This window comes from Sparus aurata, chromosome 22, assembly GCF_900880675.1.
Source record: "Sparus aurata chromosome 22, fSpaAur1.1, whole genome shotgun sequence".
NCBI lineage: Eukaryota > Metazoa > Chordata > Actinopteri > Spariformes > Sparidae > Sparus > Sparus aurata.
In genome coordinates, this window is record NC_044208.1 from 30,887,706 (window position 1) to 30,910,233 (window position 22,528).

At 46.5% G+C, this 22,528-nt stretch overlaps 1 protein-coding gene across 6 annotated transcripts; it reads right to left on the bottom strand.

The window, feature by feature from the left end:
• Window positions 1–430: 430 nt before the first annotated feature.
• cep170bb (centrosomal protein 170Bb) lies at window positions 431–21,352 on the bottom strand. 6 transcript variants are annotated; one of them, XM_030404299.1, is made up of 20 exons: window positions 21,015–21,350; window positions 18,577–18,714; window positions 18,127–18,216; window positions 17,744–17,822; window positions 17,584–17,642; window positions 14,271–14,382; window positions 13,434–13,535; window positions 12,609–13,121; window positions 10,412–11,496; window positions 9,500–9,676; window positions 9,207–9,324; window positions 7,029–8,750; window positions 5,758–6,001; window positions 5,495–5,651; window positions 5,075–5,116; window positions 3,380–3,517; window positions 2,584–2,672; window positions 2,206–2,299; window positions 2,065–2,116; window positions 431–1,836 (listed from the first exon to the last, which is right to left on the bottom strand). In XM_030404299.1, the coding sequence occupies exons 1-20, from the start codon at window positions 21,327–21,329 to the stop codon at window positions 1,640–1,642; spliced, it is 5,523 nt and encodes a 1,840-aa protein (XP_030260159.1). In that variant the 5' UTR covers window positions 21,330–21,350; the 3' UTR covers window positions 431–1,639. The 6 variants fall into 6 exon arrangements, 5 of the variants coding, with proteins under 5 accessions (XP_030260159.1, XP_030260162.1, XP_030260160.1 ...); XM_030404302.1 differs by lacking the exon at window positions 9,500–9,676 and having other exon boundaries at window positions 21,015–21,352; XM_030404300.1 differs by lacking the exon at window positions 5,075–5,116 and having other exon boundaries at window positions 21,015–21,348.
• Between the last annotated feature and the right edge of the window lie 1,176 nt (window positions 21,353–22,528).

Below are 22,528 nucleotides of genomic sequence, written 5' to 3' on the forward strand. Positions count from 1 at the left end.
CAGGACAAAATAAATCTTCATGAGGTTAATCTGAGATGTTGAGTCACAAATACAAGAAGATGTCTCCACCTTTCTTTAGAGAACGAAGAAGTCGATTCTCAGGACATTAACCGACGTCAAGCTCCGATTCTGCACGTCCGAATGTGGACCGGACGTCCTGGTCCGATCAGAGATGTGTCGGACTGTCGGTGTGTTGGGTTCATTCATTATGAATCAGAGAGACGATGTGTTCAAGGACCAGCAGGACGTCTCACGTTCCATCAGACATTTAAACTCTGACATTCAGCACTCACAAACATTCAACTTGTTCACAGTAATCGCACAATCACAGCGAGATGGCAACAGACATTCAGTAAATATAACATCACATCTGTTTTTACTTTGACGGCTTCAGACGGCTTCTTCCTGTCTGTAAGGCCGGAGCATGGCAGCAGCACAGGACCTTTGAACGGGACGACTTCCTCTTCATAAATACAGACAGAAACACGATCTATCATCTGTTCAAACGCAACAACAGATTATCAAAGCACAAAGTTGATGGATAAACATCATCTACTGCGGCGCGAGCAGCTGCTTCGACTACATTTTGTTCAGCTTGTGCGATGTAGAAGCAGCTCTACATGTTTATATTGTTTCACTCAGAATGCATTTGTTCTCACCGACTGAATCACTGGGTACAAATGACACGTTTGTTTGGGCAGTTTGAGTGTATCCACACCGCCGGCAGACAAACAACCTCACGGTTCAGATCAGCGGCTGCTGAATGTTTCTGCAGCTCGTCTCGTCTCTACAGGAGCAGAATCTCTGAACCATGCGAGGTGTAGAAGTGATAGAATACTTCTGCGTCTCCTTCCTTTTACAGGAGATTCACCACAAAGTTCCTGGTGGCAGGAGAACCAAACCACAGCTGAGTCCCGACCCCTCATTAGCAGTGTGAAGCCTGAGGACTCGTCTGACTGCAGATGTTGAAGGAAAACTGAGGAGCGTTTCATAGCAAATCAACACTGAGGAGAAGTACTGACTGATGGAGGATTTAACGCCCGCAGAACAAGGACCGGGTCCAGGAGGAGGTCCTGGTGGTCTTGGTCGGGGCAAGATCACTGCAACTCAAAGACTCAATTCATGATGGTTTTTAAACTACTCTCAGTCTGGCCCCTCGGCTCAGGCCTGGAAAACCTTGGGACCTCCTGCTCAGTCTGCAGCCAGTGTGACTTGCTAGCTGTCAAGGTAACGGTTAGCTCGCTAGCTGCAGTCGGCTGAAACAGGGAAACAGCATTATGTGACTGCTGAGCAATGAACTGAGGGACAGTGAGGACCAGAGAGTCCTGTGAATGAAGACCAATCTAGTCTTTGTCTCTGGGACTCTTTAGAATCGACTCCGCTGAACCACCAATAACTCACTCAGCTGTGTCAGACAGAAGTTCTGCTGGACAAACCTGGTTCTGTTCAGTCTATTGACACAGTGGAGTGGACCTCAGTGCGGAGGGACGTCTCCTGACAGCTGCTCAGCTGATCTAACAACATTTCTGCAGGAGAAGCACGTCTGGGCGCTACAACCCGTAATCATCAGGCTCTCTGATCATCGGCTGCAGGTGATGTGGATACACAGATACTACCCAGAGGTGCTACGGTGGCCTGTTCAGGCCATGTAGTGGGCCCCGTCGGGTCCACGAGGTGGTCTTTTGGTGCTTTCATTGGCGTTGGAGGTCGGGGGGGCGCCGCGGGGTTTGGTGGCGGGTTTCTTCTCCCTCGAGGACGGTCGAGTCTGACCGACAGACGACGTCCCCACGGCGGCAGGCTGGACGCTCCCGCCGGGCTCCACGATGGTGTTTATAACTACGGCAACAAGAAGAAGACAGTCATGACCCCGACAGGCCGAACTAGACCCGGTCCTGGATCTGATCATCAGTTATGGACCAGCGCTGACAACAGTTACATGAACAGGAAGATCAGGTTAAAACATCTCAAGGACAAGTCCAGGTCACGTGTAGCTGAGCGTAGCACAGAGACGCGAAACTGTTACGTTACTGTTTAATCCGACTGAGGAAATAAAGTTTTAAATACCTTCAAGCTGCCTCTGGACTCTTCTCAGCTCTTTCAGAATGGAGGTAATTTCCTGTAACATGAGACAGAACACAGGAGAACGTTCCAGCTGTGTTCTCATCAGACCCGCAGCGTTATCGAGAATAATGTCACAGTTTGAACCTTGTTGGAGGTTTTCAGGATGGGGACTTCGTTCTCAGCGTTGATCTTGGCTTCTATCTCCTCCCAGACCTCGGCCTTGTTCTGGAACAGAACCCTGAGAACCGACACACTGCAGAGTTAGAACCAGCAGCAGGTGACTTCACCTGCCCACAAAACTGAACTGATTCAAAAAGAATCACTGAAGCTTCAGTGGACCCTGCCACAGACCTGGACCCCCACAAGAACTGGACTTTACTATGAAATCTGAGCACTTTATCTTTCATGACCCTGCAGGTCCAGACTGACGAGATACAGTCCTGATATTCTGCACACAGGAAGTGTGTGATAGGCTCGTCAACGTCAACCCGTCACAGTAAAAGTCACCAACAGCTTCCTCACTTCATTTTCTCTGCCAGCTGCTCCGTGTTCTCCCGGATGGCCTGAGACAGCTGAGACACTGGATTCAGCATCAGATTGTCCAGAATCACCTGAAAGAGCCGAGTGGAGACAAAGAAGAAGTCAGAGCAGAGAGTCTGAGACGGACTTCAGTCTGACATGATCAGCAGCTAACATCCTGATTTCCCAGCACACCAAAACTAACTGCAGCTGCTGCAGTGTTGAGTGGAGGATATGTTCACGCTGCAGCCTGACTCGTGTTCCTGCTCCCTCACAGTGGGGCTGTACTGTCTGAAATAAGGTGTGCGGTTCCACCCACTGAACAGAATACAGGTTTTATTCATCATTAAATGTCCCACAGTTTAATCCTGAAGCTCTTCATGTGTTAAAAACAGTTAGCGGTTGCTAATGAGTGTCTGAATGAGACTACAGAGGCTGTCGGGGACATTAAACGTCCTCACAGCGACTCACTAGAGTTCCTACGGACGTCAACACTCAGCTGGTCCTAACTCATGTTCTACAGAACGTCACATGAATCTATTAATTCAGTTGTGTCATGAATATTTATAGTGATGAACTCGTAGTTCTGGCGAGATCGACTGGATCGTTGAAATGTCAAAGTAATAAAATCAAACTTTGACCGTTTACAGTCAAATTCTTTCAGTTGTTTCTGGCTGAGACTGAAGTTTAACTTTGGGTTTGTGAATGTTTCTGAACTAATCATCATGACGACGTTGACCAGTAAGACAACACACTGAGCTGCAGTGTGAACGTAGCCTCAGGGGGTTTAGACAGTGACCTCTTCGCGGTTCCACGGACGGCGTTGCTTTGAACCGGGCTCCGGCTCATTCATGTTTGCGTCCAGGTCCGAGACGGCTGCAGAACCTGGTGGAACCTTCTGGTAGTTTAAACTGGCCTCAGGGATATGTTGGACCAGCTGGAAAGAGAGTAGAGGATCCAACCACTGAGAACGTGTCATCAAACCAGCGAGCAGCGGGCCGCTGACGGCGCCGCTCCGTCAACGCATGCACCAAGTCAACATGCAGCTGCGATGGTGGAGGGCAACAGTGTATGCAGTGAATTTTAGTACTGCTGGGATACAGCGTGTTAACAGGGAGGGTGCACACGGACCCGACGGGTCCAGCTACAGCGCCATGAACTGTCCAAAACCAGTACAGCCAGTTCATTCATGGTGCGAGTGGAAGATTATCAACGGCAGAACTAGTGAGCAACACAAAACATGAGCAGGAAGAGGAATGAAGATAAAGCCGGGCCGGATTCTACAGAACCGTTTTAGTTCAGCACAGAGCTGATCAAATACAGGATGTTGGACCATCCACACATAAATACTGCTTTCTGATTGGCTGACAGGTAGAACCATCCGGTCTTATTATTGTCTGGTACTGTCAATCAGGGTTCAGCAGAACAGAGTCTGGGTGGAGTCAGTACAGCTGTTCAGTCGGGGAGAGGTGGGTCAACAGGATGGAGGTGGTTCTGGAGAGAGAAAGTCGACTGTCTCATTCACAAGTCGACACCAACAGACGCATCCAGAACCTTCTCCTGCACCTGTCAGCTGGGTTTGATAAGGAAGAGTCCAGTTCTCCTCAGAATTCAAAAATCAATGATTTTTCAGTTTTCATCATCAAATCAGATCAGCTGTTTGTTCTCCAGCCCAACAGAGAGGAGAGACGACAGGTGGCTCACCTGAACCTGACGGCAGCCCACAGGTGGGTTATTTTCCCCTCCAGAGATCTTTTATTGATTTGTTAAAATCTATAAAAGATCTCTGGACAGATCAGAGAAGCTGAACTGAATAAACTCAATTTGTCTCTTCTGCAGTTTCCTGTTGAATCACTGACGGTTGAATATCATCTGAGCTGTTGATCTGTTACCTGTCTGACTGAACACCTGTCTGTCTGTGACCCTGCAGACTGAACACCTGTCCGTCTGTGACCCTGCAGACTGAACACCTGTCCGTCTGTGACCCTGCAGACTGAACACCTGTCCGTCTGTGACCCTGCAGACTGAACACCTGTCCGTCTGTGACCCTGCAGACTGAACACCTGTCCGTCTGTGACCCTGCAGACTGAACACCTGTCCGTCTGTGACCCTGCAGACTGAACACCTGTCTGTCTGTGACCCTGCAGACTGAACACCTGTCCGTCTGTGACCCTGCAGACTGAACACCTGTCCGTCTGTGACCCTGCAGACTGAACACCTGTCCGTCTGTGACCCTGCAGACTGAACACCTGTCCGTCTGTGACCCTGCAGACTGAACACCTGTCCGGATTTGTTTTGTGGCGACTCGTAGTTTTGTCGTTAATAACCTTTGATATCGGACCTCTCGATCAGACAGATCACCAAAATAAAAAATGTGCTTGAGAACAATCCAACACTGGTGAGAGGGAGGTGTTAGGATCAGTGATGGAGGGGCAGGAAGGTGGAGGAGGGGAACCAATCACAGGGCAGGAGGAGTGATGAGTCGGAGAGACACCTGAGATGGTCGAGCTCCACGTAAGTATGGATAAGATGGCGCCTGTGCAGCAGAACAGAGAGATGAGTCATGAGAATCAGCATGATGAAGCGCCTGTCAATCAACATGAAACCTGAAACCCAACAGGACGGGTTCTGGTTCTGGTCCTGGAACACATTGGTGTTTCAAACTGAGCATCATCATGGAGACAGACTTCAACAGAGGATCTGGTTTATTAACCAACTGGGAACACACAGACAGTCTCAGACTGACACGCTGTGAAACACGGAGGGATTCAAACCCTCAACCCTCCGCAGCACCTGTCTGTGTCACAGCTCTCACTGTCTGTAATCACCTGTGTTATAAATCTGTGTGTTCCCAGTTTTAACAGCTGTGTGTGTGTGTGTGTGTGTGTGTGTGTGTGTGTGTGTGTGTGCCCACCTCCTCCCTGGCAGAGATGGTGGAGGCCGGCGTGTTGGGCAGCGAGCTGGGGGAGGTGGTGGCGCCCATGCCCGAGCTCGGGGAGTCTCCGTCCCCGGCAACATCGTGGATCTCCTTCGCCAAGATGGCGAGATCTTTGGCGAGGTCCTGACTGAGCCTGGAAACAAACAGCAGGTGGACATGAAGGTTTGACACTGTGAGAAACAACAAGCACTGATCTGAGTTCTGATCTGAAAAAACTGGAGATTTCATTGGTCTTATACTTGGCGATCTCGGCGCTGTGCGTGGACCAGTTCTGGTAGGGGTCGACCTCATTCTGGTCCTCGTCCTCCTCCGTCTCCAGGGAAACAGACTTGGATCTGGCAGCAGCTGTGCGGTGGCCACGTGGCGTCTGGGCGGAGGCGGAGGGATGAGAGGATCGCTTGGCTTTGGAGGTCCCGGTGGTCATCTCGTAATCTTCCTCCGAGGATGAAGAGAAGTCGGAGCCCTTCTGTCTGCGACGCGAAGCTGCAGATATGTTCATTTGGAATCATTGTGACGGAAAAATAAAAACTGCAATACAACAAACAATCAGACATTTGGGTCTAAAAAGTCCCAGAGAGCACTGCTACCAGAAACAACCAATCAGAGAGCCGCTCCAGGCATCCCCATAGAAACGGCTGCTGAGGCTCGTGACTGGCCACGTTTCAGGATGTGGATGTGTTTCCATGGTAACAGCAGCAGACTCACAGAGACCTGATCTGCAGTGAACAGACTGAACACGGAAACAGAACCTGGTCTAAATCAATCTCATGTTGTGTTGAACACTTGTTATCAGCAATAGTGTGAAACCTGCCGTTTGCGATAACTGGCTCAGCTTAATACAGAGAAATTTCCCACAAAGCAACTTTACATGACCAAACAACAGTAACGTAGTAACTGTAACTGTCTTTGACAGCTTATATGAGGAAAAAAATACCACAGCTGTACGTGGAGAAGCGTCTGTCCTCCTGTCTGTCCTCCTGTCTGTCCTCCTGTCTGTCCTCCTGTCCTACCAACTCTTCGTCAAATTTTTGCCCGAAAAACAGCGTCTGTCACCAGCAAAAAAACTTTTTGTAATGAAGATAAATCATCAGTCCTCTGGACCGAGACTTCGGTGAACTTTCCCCCTGAAAACAGCCTCCGTCCCCGCAAGTGAGTCAGATAGTGACCTGTTTACTGATGGCGATTATGTAATTATGTAATTAAGTGTGGAAAACGTAACTTTGTCACTTTCCAGGATGTTTGGTGGGTCAGGATCTCAATCACTACACATTATAACAGCATCTATATGATTATAAACTGTCAACAGGTTTAGATTGACAGGAGGACACCTGGGAAACACCTTGAAAACACACTGACGTCATCACCATGACGTGTACCGCCACCGTCGGAGAATTGGCGAACCAACGCTGCAGAGATGATGCAGCGTCGCTGTGTAAAAACGGCTACTGAGGAAAGACCCTGTATGAGAATTTAAGTCTACATTTTAAACACGGATTTATCCAGGACTCACCTGTGCTCGGGTACTTGGCTCCACTGGACCGGGTGCGGGTCAGTGGCTGCTTACCCATGGTTCCACCCCCTTTGCTCACTGCCTGGCGGGCGTCACCCACAGATGTCTTCCTGGTGGCGGCAGACTCAGAGTTCCTGTTTGAGATTCCCGAGCGGCCAGTGGAGGACGTTTCGTTATCGCTGGGAGCTGTGAAGGAGCCAGTTCTCTTCCTCGGCATCGCTAAGATGTCCAGCCTGGACAGCTTCTTCCCCTCTGCGGACACTTTGGTTGGAGCAATGATGTGGTCTGAATTCTGGGAGCCCCGATCAGTCTCAGCACCTTCATTATCTGAGGCCTCGCCCAGACGTGCTCGACGAAGCATTGATGCCCGAGTTGGTCGTGGTGCTGAGAGGCTGTTGGACCTTGTCAGAACCTGCTGCGCTGATGTCTTTGGTGTCTTTCCGTTGTCTTCTTTCTGAAGAGGGGCGATGAGTTTCTTGCTACGGCTGGACGGACGAGAGATTTCATGGTCAGATGATGTTGTTTCAGTCCAGTGAGGACCAGAACCCTGCTGACCCTCTGACAGATCCAGGGATCCACGGTTGCCTGCACTGCGGCGCATCTGGAAGCGCTTTGCTGCTTCTGCCTTGCTTGACGAATCTGATGTCACTTGGTTTCTGCGCTTTTCAGAAAGCCGCTCGCGGGCAGTGGTTTGCCGTCCCTTCTCTTGGATGGATGGGCTAGAGGAGGACTTCTCCTTCTGTAGGCTGCTGATGGCGGGACGCTTTTTAGAGGCAGAGCTGACTGGAATGTTTTTGCTGCTTACCTGGCTCACGGTGCTCGCTGTGTCCACGTCCGATTCACCAGAGAAGGAGTCATCCATGTGGGTGGAGGAGCCTCCTTTCTTTGAACTACGACCGGAGCCAGACGAGGGGAACTTGATGTCCAGAGAGGACAAAGCTCCCTCTCCCTCCTGGAGGAAGGACTGCGTCTCCTGGAAGTTCTCCCTCCTCTGCTCCAGGTCTCTAATGGACGGGTGGCTAGAGATGTGGGGAAGCTTCTTCATCTGGACAGTGTCGCTGGGGCGGTCTTTGGTGAAGCTCTCCTGCCGGACGATGGCTGACATGCAGCTGTCTTTAGTGGGGACAGAGTCTTTGTCCTGTGTTTGGAGGTTTGGAGCAGAGCTGTTCGGTTTAACACCTGTTCTGCGGGGTTCATGTCCACTCAGGTGTCGGATCAGGACTGTGGTTGGAGGAGTTTTAGCTGGGGGGTCTCTTGTCCTTTCAGACTGTAACGGGCTGCGGGCTGGGTCTGGTTTGCCTGGACTGTCTTCAGAACCAATGTAGAAAGAGGTGGATTTAGCGGAGGGAGACACTTTCTCTGGACCCTTGAACTGAGGACCAGTGCCCCCTGTAGACACAGATCCAGTTCTGGCCTGATTCTTCTTTGTTTTCTCCAGAACAGGTCCATCATCTGAGCGGCTAGCATCACTGAGACTGTCTGGATCCACATCATCCTGAACAGACAAGCACTGGCTGGAGTCCTGTGGGCGGGGATGAGTGGAAACTCTGTCTAGAGGCTCCTGGTAAGGTTCATGGCGTATCAGGATACTCGGGGGAAGACTATCCAGCCTTTCTGGAGGCACCTGGGGCAGCAACCTTCTTGTCCTGGAGCTGTGGCTGGACTCTGACTCAGAGTTATCGTAGCTGTAGTTTCCCATCGACCGGCTCATTAAGTGCAAATCTACGAAAACAATTAAACAAGCTCAAGATTTCATACAAATGTACATTACTTCACTTGTATTCTATCCTCTAAAACAGATGTTTTAAGATTCAGTCCTCAACAATATGCTGCAAAATTTACTCCTCAAAACACGAGATAATTTTCCATGTTTTAATATTTCCAAACCTTTTTCAGAGTCAATATCAGACTGTGGTGAGGAGAGACAGCTTTTCTGAAATACCTTTTATAGCGGACGTTAGTCTCCTGATATGACCGGAGTGTTTCATCTCTTTCAGGAAACATGTTAATGTAGAACAACTGAAATCAGAATGTGTTGGATTTAACCAGTCTGTATCAGGTGGTCTGATCCCACTGAAAAAGGTTTTAATCTCAGGTGTAAATACCCAGCATGTTTAATAAAAAGCTGACTGCCAACAATAGAAAATAACAGAATACAAAGACAGATCGTAATGTTACCTTCCAGACATTCCCCTTGAGGTGGCGTGGAACCGGGCTCAGCATAGCTGTCTGCCAGACTGGCCCAACGGGAAACCCATTTGGGTCCTTCCAGACCTGCTGCATGGGCAGGTGGAACCTGGACAACAAAACAACAAAATGGACAACATTAGAACAACAGCAGAAGTGTGGGACCATATGTAAGATGTAACAGCAGAAACTCGGGGAGTAACGACATCAGTCTGCATGCACTGGGATCAGAACATGCTACAGGTGTTTTCACCTGTTCTGGTTAAGTTCTCGGGTGGTTTTACCTGTATAGGGCCTGTTGGGGGGCCGCTGATAGCAGCTGGGATAAAGCCATGCAACGGGTCCACTGTGCTACCATCGCTAGGCAGGTTAGCTTGCTCATCCTTGCCATCATTTATCACAGGTCTATACACTCCTGTGTTCACACCACTGTACTCTGGAGAGTCGAGGACTCCGAACACCTGTCGGAGCACAGGGCATGCATGAGGAGGGGGGCATGATCAGGGCAACAAGAAGGAGCAAGAAGGACAAGAGGTTTCATGCATCCCGGGAGGGATTAAACACACTGTATCTCAATTCCGGGCCGCATCCTGTGACAGTTGAAGAAGGCTTTCCTTTCCTGTGCTGTGAAGGAACCAACCTACCATATCTCAAGATTCATTGTGTGCTGGTAGTGGTTGGATTACTTTTTCAAAAGAAAAATATGGTGGACATATGGAGTGAAAACAGCAGCTGAATACAATGTTAAATGTGAGTAAGAGGTTTGAAATCACTTGAATACCTAACAATACAATTAATAACAATAACATGGGATCCCAATACTGTCAATGTTGCTAGGCGACAGGAGTAAGGCTTTGTGACGGTAAGGTCCCTGTACATCAGACTGTCGCATTCATTAGAGCTTTGTTTAGCCTTCATGGCATCCTTCAAAGGACGTGGCCCCCTAATTGAGACACAGCTCCTATTTATTTAAACGCATCTCACATGAAAATAGTTCTGTCGAACATTCAAACTGAAAAACACGGTAACTGTGTCACCGAGAAAGTACATTTTTCAGTGAGTCTTACAAAAAGTTAAGATTCTCTCTGCCCACCATTGATCTGAACTCTAAAGGGATTTCTTCATATGAGAAACGCTGCGTCACAGAACAATCTGTGCTCACCACCACTCAGGGTCATACTTTACTGTGAGTTCACCTGGTCGATCATGTTGCGAGCCTCCTCCACCTCTTTGTCCTGCGACTCCGTCTCGATGGTGTAGGTCCCGGCATCACTCAGGCTGTCGTCCTCCTCATTCTTCATCACCCTTTGGGAACATTTGGGGTCCGCAGCACGGATGCTAAGGGGCATCATTGGGGACATGGCAGGCCCAGAGGAGTGGACTGGAGAGGCGCTCTGGCCTACTGCACTGGTGGGGATTGAGGACTTTGAGACTGCTGGATGCTGTAAGGGGGAGGAGGGGTAGGAGATTGAGGAAGGTGCAGCAGGTTCTTGGGGGGAGGGGATTTGTGCATGAGGAGGCGACACCATCACAGGCGGTGCAGACATCGGGGGAGGGGATGTCTTGTCCCTCATTGGGGGGGAATCCTGTTGACTAGAATCCTTTAGGAACTCAGCAGCGAACTCCTGGGCGAGCTTTGACTTCTTCCCAACGCTGCCGAAGGGTCTGATAATGATACCCGAGGAGGAGCGGGAGGACGAGGCCGAGGAGGCTGCCTCCCCCTCTGTCTTCTCCCTCTTCAGAGAGCTTGACCTCTGTGGGCCGCCGTGGCCCTGACCCTTTAGAGGAACTGTCACCTGCTGGGTGGGAGGGATGTGGCCATGCACGGACGCAGGCCTCTCGCCGCCTTTCCGGCGCTCCAGCTTGGCCCTCAGGGTGGAGTATGAGTCAGTGTGGGCGGGGTTGTGCGTGAAGGACTGCGAGCGCTTTTTGCGCGGGTTGTCATCAAAGAACTCGATGATAAAGGCCTGCTGGGTGAGGTGCTCAGGTTGGCCCTGCTTGGGCGTTTCTGTGGTGGGGGACTGAGTGTGAGGAGGACTCTGGGACAGGGGCTGCTCTGGGGCCACAGGTGAGGGTGGAGCTGGTCTGGGTGGAGAGTGCTGCAGAGGCTGCTGGAGCGTCTGTGTCACAGCAGGCTGACAGTGGACAGACTGAGCTGAAACCTCTGACTGCTCTGATTGGATGGAGTGGTGAGACTGGACAGAGTGGTGGGATTTACTCCTCCGTCCTTTGAGAACTGGATCCTCTGAGTCACTCTGGGTTCCGTCCTCATGATGGTGACCTGACAACAACAACAACAACAAACCTCTGTTAGACTCATCAGATAAGTCCCTGAGAAGTAAAGTGTTGTTAATCAACAGTCAGACTGAAGCTCTGACCAGATTTCAGCTCTCGCAAGCAGTCAACATAATCATTTATAAGTTCAAAAGAATGAACATTAAACACATGGACCTGTTTGGACCATACTCAACCGGGGTTTGGTCGTCATCCATTAGCGCCTGCGCTCACGTTCACTAACAAACAAGATCAAAGCTGAAGCTGACTGAACATAAAATGCATCAGTCACCAATAAAACACGCTGCACAGCCACAGTGGTGCAACCTTAACAAAACCATGGATAACACCGACATCCTACGGAGAACATCATCAGCAGGATCTGATCTGAAGTTTGCACATTTATCACCAGTTAAATGTTGTGAAAGATTTTTTCTAAACCTAACCAAGTATTGTTGAACTAAACAGTTTGTTCTCAGTGAGAAATGAACCCCAGCCTCCTGGATGAAGCTCCTGAACTAAACCCATTCAGCCACGACAGCTCACTCCGGATGTGAACTTGCATTGAGGGTCCTGGAGCAACATTAAATATGATGCTGTAGGAACAAAACCAACAAGGTGATATCAGATAGACCAACAGTGTAAAGTCCAGCTAGCACCCCGAGAGGCTGCACTGTTCATTACAAGTCTCACCAGAGGTGGAGCTCAACATGTACAGTTTGTCCTGAGGGTGGTGCTCGAGGAAGGGTCCCGGAAATCTGACCAGAAGGTTTAGATATTTTTTAAGGACAGGTGGATTGTAGGTAAACAAAACCAATCATGCATGATCACAGTAACTGAAATTGATATCTGGTCAGGAGGGTTTAAAATGTCACTAAGAACCAAAGATTCGGACCGACACCATCATTATTGACACTATTAAGCAACACTGTGTAGAGATCACACTACAGGGAGATTATTATGTGGATTATCTCTCAGCAGTTGGTTTGAAGTCTCTACTAAACCAGCAGCTGCCTGAAAGGAAGGAAATCAATGTAATCGATCAATCAGTAAACTGGATGTATGTTGAGTAACAGTCAGACATGAAAGCAGCGGTCTGATGCTCTGGTGGCCTCTGACCTTTCAGGGTCTTGATGTTAATGGCGAGGTCGCTCTTTGTGCTGTAAACATCTTCACATGTTGGACGTCTTCTCATCATGCTAACATCACTGTGCACCAGCCAATCAGCCACCTTGCTCTCTGCTGACATCACCTCAGCGGGCGTGGCTGTGATGGAGGCCTTGGTGGGCGGAGCCTGCTGCTTCCTCTGGCGGGTGGAGAATTTGGTGACGTGGTCTTTGATCTTGATCTTTCCGGGCATGCAGTCATCGAACTCGATGGTGAAGGAGGCGTGGCTCTGAACAACCGGTGGGGTTGGGGTTGGAGGAGAGGGCGGGGCCAGGGGCGTGTCTGTGTCCTTGGTGGGGATCTCATGAAGCTCCGCCCCCAAGGTTTTCAGGTGCTGGAAGTCCTTGGTGGGGATCTCGAAGTAGCTCGGTTCACGGTGGTACGAAGGGAAGATGGTCTTCTGCTGTGAGTCCGACAGAGATCCAGAGAAGTCCGGTTCCACAGACGAAGAATCTCTCTGGACTTCTGATGAAAAACATTGAAAACAAACAAACATTTTATAATAATTATATAACACACTTTTTAAAAAACGATTTGTTTTACAGTCTGCCTTCAAAGTTTTTGACTTGTTTCCTTTTTTTATATTTTCATTATATGTCATTTGGAATGAATGATAAATGATAAACAAGGTGAGATCAACACATCATTTATTAATAATGGCTATGAACTTCATTGTCATTCATTAAATAAAACAGAAGTGCAGATTTCAAACATGCTGACTGGTTTTCAGCTGAACGTTAAATGTGTCTATATTACATTATAAGATCTATTTCTTACCTGCGTGAGCTTCATCACTGCTGTGAACTTTACTCCCATAATCCTCTTCTCCCCACCAGGAGGGCTGCCCGTACAGAGGAGTGGGCCGACTCCCCGGAGCCTCTGAAACACATTCTCACTCTTTATTAACAGCTGAGCCTCGGCATGTTTCAGATGGGTCGTTGCTAAGAATTGGACCCTTTAGTGGAGCCGACCTCGAGGTAGTGGACCACTGGACTGAACTCCAGCCCAGCTCCTCCTGGAGATCCGCTCACTGTGATTTATTCAGCATGTTCAGCATGAGACTGCAGCAACAGATTATAAAAACTGTGCCATCATCAAAAACTGAAATGCTCAGAATCAGCAGTTTGTCGCAACATTTAAACCCTCATGACATCACACTGTTAATATGTGATGTCACAGCACAGGGAAACATCAGCCTTTCACAATAAAAGAAATGACCATGTTTTTATTTAGATATGTACTCTGTACTGCGTTCAGTTTAGAGTGGGTTGTTTACAGTATTATCTGCAGTATTATCTGCAGTATTATCTGTAGTATTATCTGCAGTATTATCTGCAGTATTATCTGCAGTAGTATCTGCAGAATTATCTGCAGTATTATCTGCAGTATTATCTGTAGTAGTATCTGCAGTAGTATCTGTAGTATTATCTGCAGTATTATCTGTAGTAGTATCTGTAGTAGTATCTGCAGTAGTATCTGTAGTATTATCTGCAGTATTATCTGTAGTATTATCTGCAGTATTATCTGTAGTAGTATCTGTAGTAGTATCTGCAGTAGTATCTGTAGTATTATCGGCAGTATTATCTGTAGTAGTATCTGCAGTATTATCTGTACCTTGTGTTTTGGTACTCGGTGTTTTGTCGGCTCTCGTTCGATCTTCCAGTTCCGTCTTCTTCCCCTCTGCAGCTTTCAGACTCATCTGCAGCTGACTGCTGTACTTCTCATGCTGAAACACAGGAGGCACTGTTCACACACTGTTCATACACTGTTCACACACTGTTCACACACTGTTCACACATTGTTCATACACTGTTCACACATTGTTCATACACTGTTCACACACTGTTCACACACTGTTCACACATTGTTCATACACTGTTCACACACTGTTCACACACTGTTCACACACTGTTCACACATTGTTCACACACTGTTCACACACTGTTCACACACTGTTCATACACTGTTAACACACTGTTAACACACTGTTCATACACTGTTCATACACTGTTCACACACTGTTCATACACTGTTAACACACTGTTAACACACTGTTCATACACTGTTCATACACTGTTCACACACTCTTCATACACTGTTAACACACTGTTAACACACTCTTCATACACTGTTCATACACTGTTCACACACTGTTCACACACTGTTCACACACTGTTCACACATTGTTCACACACTGTTCACACACTGTTCACACACTGTTCATACACTGTTAACACACTGTTAACACACTGTTCATACACTGTTCATACACTGTTCACACACTGTTCATACACTGTTAACACACTGTTAACACACTGTTCACACACTGTTCATACACTGTTAACACACTGTTAACACACTGTTCATACACTGTTCATACACTGTTCACACACTGTTCATACACTGTTCATACACTGTTAACACACTCTTCATACACTGTTCATACACTGTTCATACACTGTTCACACACTCTTCACACACTGTTCACACACTGTTCACACACTGTTCACACATTGTTCATACACTGTTCACACACTGTTCACACACTGTTCATACACTGTTCACACACTGTTCACACATTGTTCATACACTGTTCACACACTGTTCACACACTGTTCATACACTGTTCACACACTGTTCATACACTGTTCACACACTGTTCACACATTGTTCATACACTGTTCACACATTGTTTATACACTGTTCACACACTGTTCATACACTGTTCACACACTGTTCACACACTGTTAACACACTGTTCATACACTGTTAACACACTGTTAACACACTCTTCATACACTGTTCATACACTGTTCACACACTGTTCACACACTCTTCATACACTGTTCATACACTGTTCACACACTGTTCACACACTGTTCACACACTGTTCATACACTGTTCACACACTGTTAACACACTCTTCATACACTGTTCATACACTGTTCACACACTGTTAACACACTCTTCATACACTGTTAACACACTGTTCATACACTGTTCACACACTGTTCACACACTGTTCATACACTGTTAACACACTGTTCATACACTGTTCACACACTGTTCACACACTGTTAACACACTCTTCATACACTGTTAACACACTGTTCACACACTGTTAACACACTGTTCACACACTGTTCATACACTGTTAACACACTGTTCACACACTGTTCACACATTGTTCACACACTGTTCACACACTGTTCATACACTGTTCACACACTGTTCACACACTGTTAACACACTCTTCATACACTGTTCATACACTGTTCACACACTGTTAACACACTCTTCATACACTGTTCATACACTGTTCACACACTGTTAACACATTCTTCATACACTGTTAACACACTGTTCACACACTGTTCACACACTGTTCACACACTGTTCATACACTGTTAACACACTGTTAACACACTGTTCACACACTGTTCACACACTGTTCACACATTGTTCACACACTGTTCACACACTGTTCACACACTGTTCACACACTGTTCATACACTGTTCACACACTGTTCACACACTGTTCATACACTGTTCACACACTGTTCACACACTGTTCACACATTGTTCACACACTGTTCACACACTGTTAACACACTGTTCACACACTGTTCACACATTGTTCATACACTGTTCACACACTGTTCACACACTGTTCATACACTGTTCACACACTGTTAACACACTGTTAACACACTGTTCATACACTGTTCACACACTGTTAACACACTGTTCATACACTGTTCACACACTGTTAACACACTGTTCATACACTGTTCACACACTGTTAACACACTCTTCATACACTGTTCACACACTGTTCATACACTGTTCACACACTCTTCATACACTGTTCATACACTGTTCATACACTGTTCACACACTGTTCACACACTCTTCATACACTGTTCATACACTGTTCACACACTGTTCACACACTGTTCACACACTGTTCACACACTCTTCATACACTGTTCATACACTGTTCATACACTGTTCACACACTGTTCACACACTCTTCATACACTGTTCATACACTGTTCACACACTGTTCACACACTGTTCACACACTGTTCACACACTCTTCATACAATGTTCATACACTGTTCACACACTGTTAACACACTCTTCATACACTGTTCATACACTGTTCACACACTGTTAACACACTGTTCACACACTGTTCACACACTGTTCATACACTGTTCATACACTGTTAACACACTGTTAACACACTGTTCACACACTGTTCACACACTGTTCATACACTGTTCACACACTGTTCACACACTGTTCACACACTGTTCATACACTGTTCACACACTGTTCACACACTGTTCATACACTGTTCACACACTGTTCACACACTGTTCACACACTGTTCACACACTGTTAACACACTGTTCACACACTGTTCACACACTGTTAACACACTGTTAACACACTCTTCATACACTGTTCATACACTGTTCACACACTGTTCACACACACGCTGTTCACACACTGTTCACACACTGTTCACACACTGTTCACACACACACACTCTGTTAACACACTGTTCACACACACACTGTTCACACACTGTTCACACACACACTGTTCACACACACACTGTTCACACACACACACTCTGTTAACACACTGTTCACACACACACTGTTCGCAAACTGTTCACACACACACTGTTCACACACTGTTCACACACACACTGCTCACACACTGTTCACACACACACTGTTCACACACACACACACACACACACACACACACTATTCACACACACACTGTTCACACACACACACACACACACACACACACTATTCACACACACACTGTTCACACACTCACACACACACACACACACACACACACACACACTATTCACACACACACACACACACACACACTGACCTTCAGAGCCTCCTCTGGGACTTTGTGTTGACTTTTCTCCAGAATGTAGACATGAGAATGTGGAGAGAGAGTTAAGATCAAAAACTGAAACACACACACACACACACACACACACACACACACACACACACACACACTGACGATGTCATCTGAAGGATATCATATCCGAAGCGGATGATGTCGGACAGTTTCAGGGTGATGTAGGTCTGATCAGGAATCCTCAGGTCGTTCACAAACGTCTGCAGACAGACAGAAATCTTCTCTCACATATTCTGTGTTCGTTCATTAAACATCTGAACTAAACGTTACAATCATCTCCACTTTGACTTCTGTGAGTATTTATGGATTAACAATTACAAACACTTGATCAGTTTGTCTTGAATAAAAACACTGATGAAACGCTATTAATGCATCATAAATATACTGAACATCTTCAATGTATGTTTCATTCAATTAGATTCTGATTTTAAAAACCAAGTTCAGTCTGACTCTTGCTGTTGATTGGTTAAAGCTTGTGATGTAACACTGTGTGTTGAGTCTCACCCCGTTGAGGCTGCCCAGGTCTTTGACCAGGTGTTCATCTGTGGTCGGGTTGTAGTTGATGACGGCGTGTTGTTTGTCCACACTGCGGGACTATCACAGCAAACAACAGACAACATTTAGGTCCGGTCCAGCAGACGCAGAACCACAAACAGGTCTGTGCTCTTTAGACCTTTAATGTCAAACTGCTCCCAGCTGTCTGCAGCCCGACAGAACGCTGACAGCTGATTCAGTTTCTGCAACGCCTCCGTCAGACAACGAGTCACCCGGAGCTGTGAGGTTCTGCTGTTACGCTGATGACGCTCAGCTTTATGTCTGGTTTTTCTGGTTCTGATATATATACTGGATGTATACATATGTGTGTATATATATTTCCACAGCTCTGCAGGCTGATTAACATAAATCAGACTCAGATCAATAAATCAAACGATCAGATGATCAGTTTGATCTCACCTGCAGCATGAGCTCGCAGTCCTCTCGGCCCACAAAGATCATCTCTTTGGGGAGACGGTGTCGAGTCCCCGAGCTGCTCACCAGGAACCATGATGTCACACTCATCTTCACAGGCCTGCTGGGAAACCCCAGAGCATCCTGGGAAATGTAGGACAGACAGAGAGAGGTCAGGCGTGGGTCAAGACACAGAGGGTTCATTAGCTCATCAAATGACTGATGGGAAACCTAATTTGATGAAAAGTAAACAATAAAAGAAAATAAGTAAAACTAGGATGGCCATCGGTAGAGCGCATACCTCCGCCAAGTCCCAAAAGACCCTATATGGAAGTGGATTTAAATCCAATAGATCTGGATCTTTTGATTCTGATCCACATCAAATTGTTTTCACTCACAGATACCACATACCTAAACATGCATGATTCATTTCAAAAAGATCCATTATTCACTGAGAAACTGACAAAAAGGTTAAAAACTGTCTGATTTCAGCCATAAAGAAAAGTGCTGGATCCACTGCTTCAACACGACAGTTTGTGTAACTCTGTCATCCAACCAATTAACAAATCAACCAACCAACTGTTGCTATGGCGACTATTACTGCTAAGCGAGCAGAGGTGAGGCGAGTTGCACTGAGTGCCGGTCAATCACGGCATCAAAACGAACCCATTCATCTCATTCAGAAACAGGAAGAAACTAGATGAAGACAAACGCTCGAATGATGAACTTTTAGCTGGCTGAAGTGTTTGCTTTAGGAAAGGGCTCAAATAAAATGGATATGTCACATGTGAAGCATCAGACTGATTGACTGAAGTGTTCTGGTGAATTACAGCAGGTCCAGTTCGTTGGCAGTACATTTGGGAGGGAGTGTGTGTTGTCAGGCAGGTGTCTGCTGGATCCTGGTCCAGTGGAGCTGCTGGTCCTCATAGACCTCCTCTGCTGTTCAGCATTAACCTAACATTATTTTATTGTGTCCTCAGTTGATATGTCTCTAATGTGAAGTGTACTAAACAACACACATACACATATTAGGCCTATTGTGGATTATTATGGACTATTGTGTGGCAATAGAGTATTGTTAACTCTACTGAGTTAAAGTTGTGTCTTTCTTTACCACATTTATTAGAATATTTATTGTGACAATATAATCTGAACAAATGTGGCTACATTCCTACAGTTTAGTTGTGTTTTTGATGTATTACTTTGTCAAATTAAAGTCAGTTTAAAGTAAACTGTACTAAATATGAGCGTTAGTTCTGCCCACAGAGTACCAGATCATCAGTTAGGCACAAGTAGTCCACTTTGTAATACCTGTGAAATATACACAACAATATTCCTTCAGTATCACACAGTGCTCATCAGTCATTTAGCTTTGTCTATAACTCTAACAAGTACAATGTGTTGAAAACTGCTTGAAAGTCACAACTTCGAAATTAGGTTCATGCTTTTAAAAATGCATATATATATATGTATATATATATATATATATATATATATATATATATATATATATATATATGTATATATATATATATATATATACATATATACACACATATATATATATATATATATATATGCATAAATACATATGTATGTTTAAGGACCTTCTTTTTACAGTTGAAAATAAACATGTCTGAGGAACACTGTAGAGGATCCACATTGCTCACCTGTTCTACCAGTTCCACCTGCTCAGGTGGGTCAGCTGAAGATGTCTGATGTGAACCTGAGAGGTTTTCAGGACTCTCACCTGTTTTCCTCTTACAGTGTAACAGACTGTTGATCTCTGTGGATCAGCTGAAAGGAATCTATCATCCTAGCTTGACAGTATAGAGGCCCAACAGACAGAATCCATCATATATGATCATATCAATATATTGATCAGCACTCATAAAGGTGAGGATAAAACTAGACACGCGCACACGCGCACACACACACACACACACACACACATCACTGCAGATTAATTTATAACAGTGATCAATAATATTCAGTGTATAATGGTTCACTGGTCACGTGACCAGTGTGATGCTGCCGGCTCTTTCACCTGACAGCTCAACCTGTTCACCTCTGTGACGTCATCACCACCACCATCATCACCTTCATCTTCTCCATCATCATCACTATCATGGTTCTGACCGGCTTACCTGAACCGAGCCACACCCGGTACAACACACACACACACGCACACACACTCTCTCTCTCTGGATGAGCCGGAGCGGCTCGTCAGAAACATCCCGCCGGGCCTCAGCGCTTCATCCTCGGCTGCAGGCCGGACAGGAGGAGCCGCTCCGGCCTGCAGCCAGAGAGGAGCCGGGGACGGAGAGAGAGAGAGAGAGAGAGACCGGAGGACAGACAGACAGACAGACAGACAGACAGGTCCCCTCCTCCACGCCCTGTCCTCCTCCTCCTCCTCCTCCTCCTCCTCCTCCTGCAGCTCTTACCTCCGCTCCAGATGCTGCCGCCGCTTCTCTCCGCAGATTAAAGCCCGGACCGACGCGCTGCGGGGCGGACAGAGCATGAGAGGCGTCCCGGAGGGAGCGGAGTCGGTACCGGAGGTCCACAGAGCGACAGGCCGGCAGGGAGCGGCTGAGAGCGGATACAGAACCAGATCTCTCCCGGTCGGACGGATTGTCGGTGATGCTGCTGCTGTTATGGCATCTCCGTCTCCTCCTGACGCACCAGCTGCCACCCGCTGCGTCAACACGCAGCGCCGCACCGGCACCACACCGGAAGCTCCACAATAAAGGCGTCTGCATCCAGCAGGAGGATGTAACAACACGATGAAACATGAATATAAAGAGTGAATCACACATAGCTTCACTTCATACACACATCACGTCACTATCACCGCCCTGCTCTCACCGGTCCGTCCGCTCGAACTGTGTGCTGTGCTCTTATTGTGAAGGCCGGCTGGTTTCCGGCCTGGGTGCCGGCAGTTTGACGGATCTGCAGCTGATCAACCTGCTGCAACATCAAACACGCATCATCAATAATAATCAATATTATCAGCGGCACGTTATTATTATCATCATTAATTATTGTTAATTATTTCCTGCTACAGTCACGTGACCTGACGGGCCGACGGCTCGTGAGAGGATGTGTCGGTTTGGGATGACGTCACCTCAGTGTTCAGACACAGAATCAGTTCACATGACAACATATTAATGTAACACATGATAATTACAATAAATCCAGGAGTTTATGACGTCATAATTTCCACAACACAAACGTGAACATGTTTAACAGGCTGACAGCAGTTCTGACGTCATTCATCAATAATCAAATTGTCTGATTGATTTAATCAGGATGTGACCTGTGATCAGGTGTTCACTGCTCCTCATCACAGCGACTGGAAACAAGCAGACGAATGAGCAGCACTGATTATGGACAATCACACAGGAAGTGGCCATCAGGAGCTCTATAGTCGGGGAGCCAAAGTCTCAAAAATGGGTTGTACCTGACATGGTCTGCCAAACTTTTTATTTGTGTTTTTTCTGTTAACTTTGACCCTAAGAACCAATAATTGGAGGGTCTGCTCTGCTGGAAATATCGCAAAAAAAAAATGTGGCCATTTTAGTGCATATATACTATATTTTTATCAGAAAAATGTGAAAAATTACCCTCAGTGGGTTGGTTAGGCTGTCAATAAATGGATTCCAGATACACAGAACACATGTGCTGACAACATCCACTGAAAAAATAACTCTTAAAACACATTTCTACATGATTTTGCATCAATTTAATGCAAAAAAATTAGGCGTTTTCTCACTTTTTTCCAATATGTTCATCTTTACTTCATTGGCAATCAATTAGTCCTCCAAGTTATGACATCAGTCAATATGCCATTCTTTTCACCAAACAGTATACTCATTCCACAGAAAAAAATATAAAAATCCAACCAAAATCAATGGATCTGTGGAGATTTCACTAGTTGGCGATCGACAGGCTCAGAACC

Coding starts and splice junctions, on each gene's coding strand:
- cep170bb (XM_030404299.1), bottom strand. CDS start 21,329: ATGCAGACGCCTTTATTGTGGAGCTTCCGGTGTGGTGCCGGTGCGGCG. Junction 5,117..5,494: donor CCATCTCTGCCAGGGAGGAG/GTGGGCACACAC, acceptor TCTGCTGCACAG/GCGCCATCTTATCCATACTT. Junction 3,518..5,074: donor GTGGAGCTCGACCATCTCAG/GTGTCTCTCCGA, acceptor CTCTCTTTCCAG/CTGGTCCAACATATCCCTGA.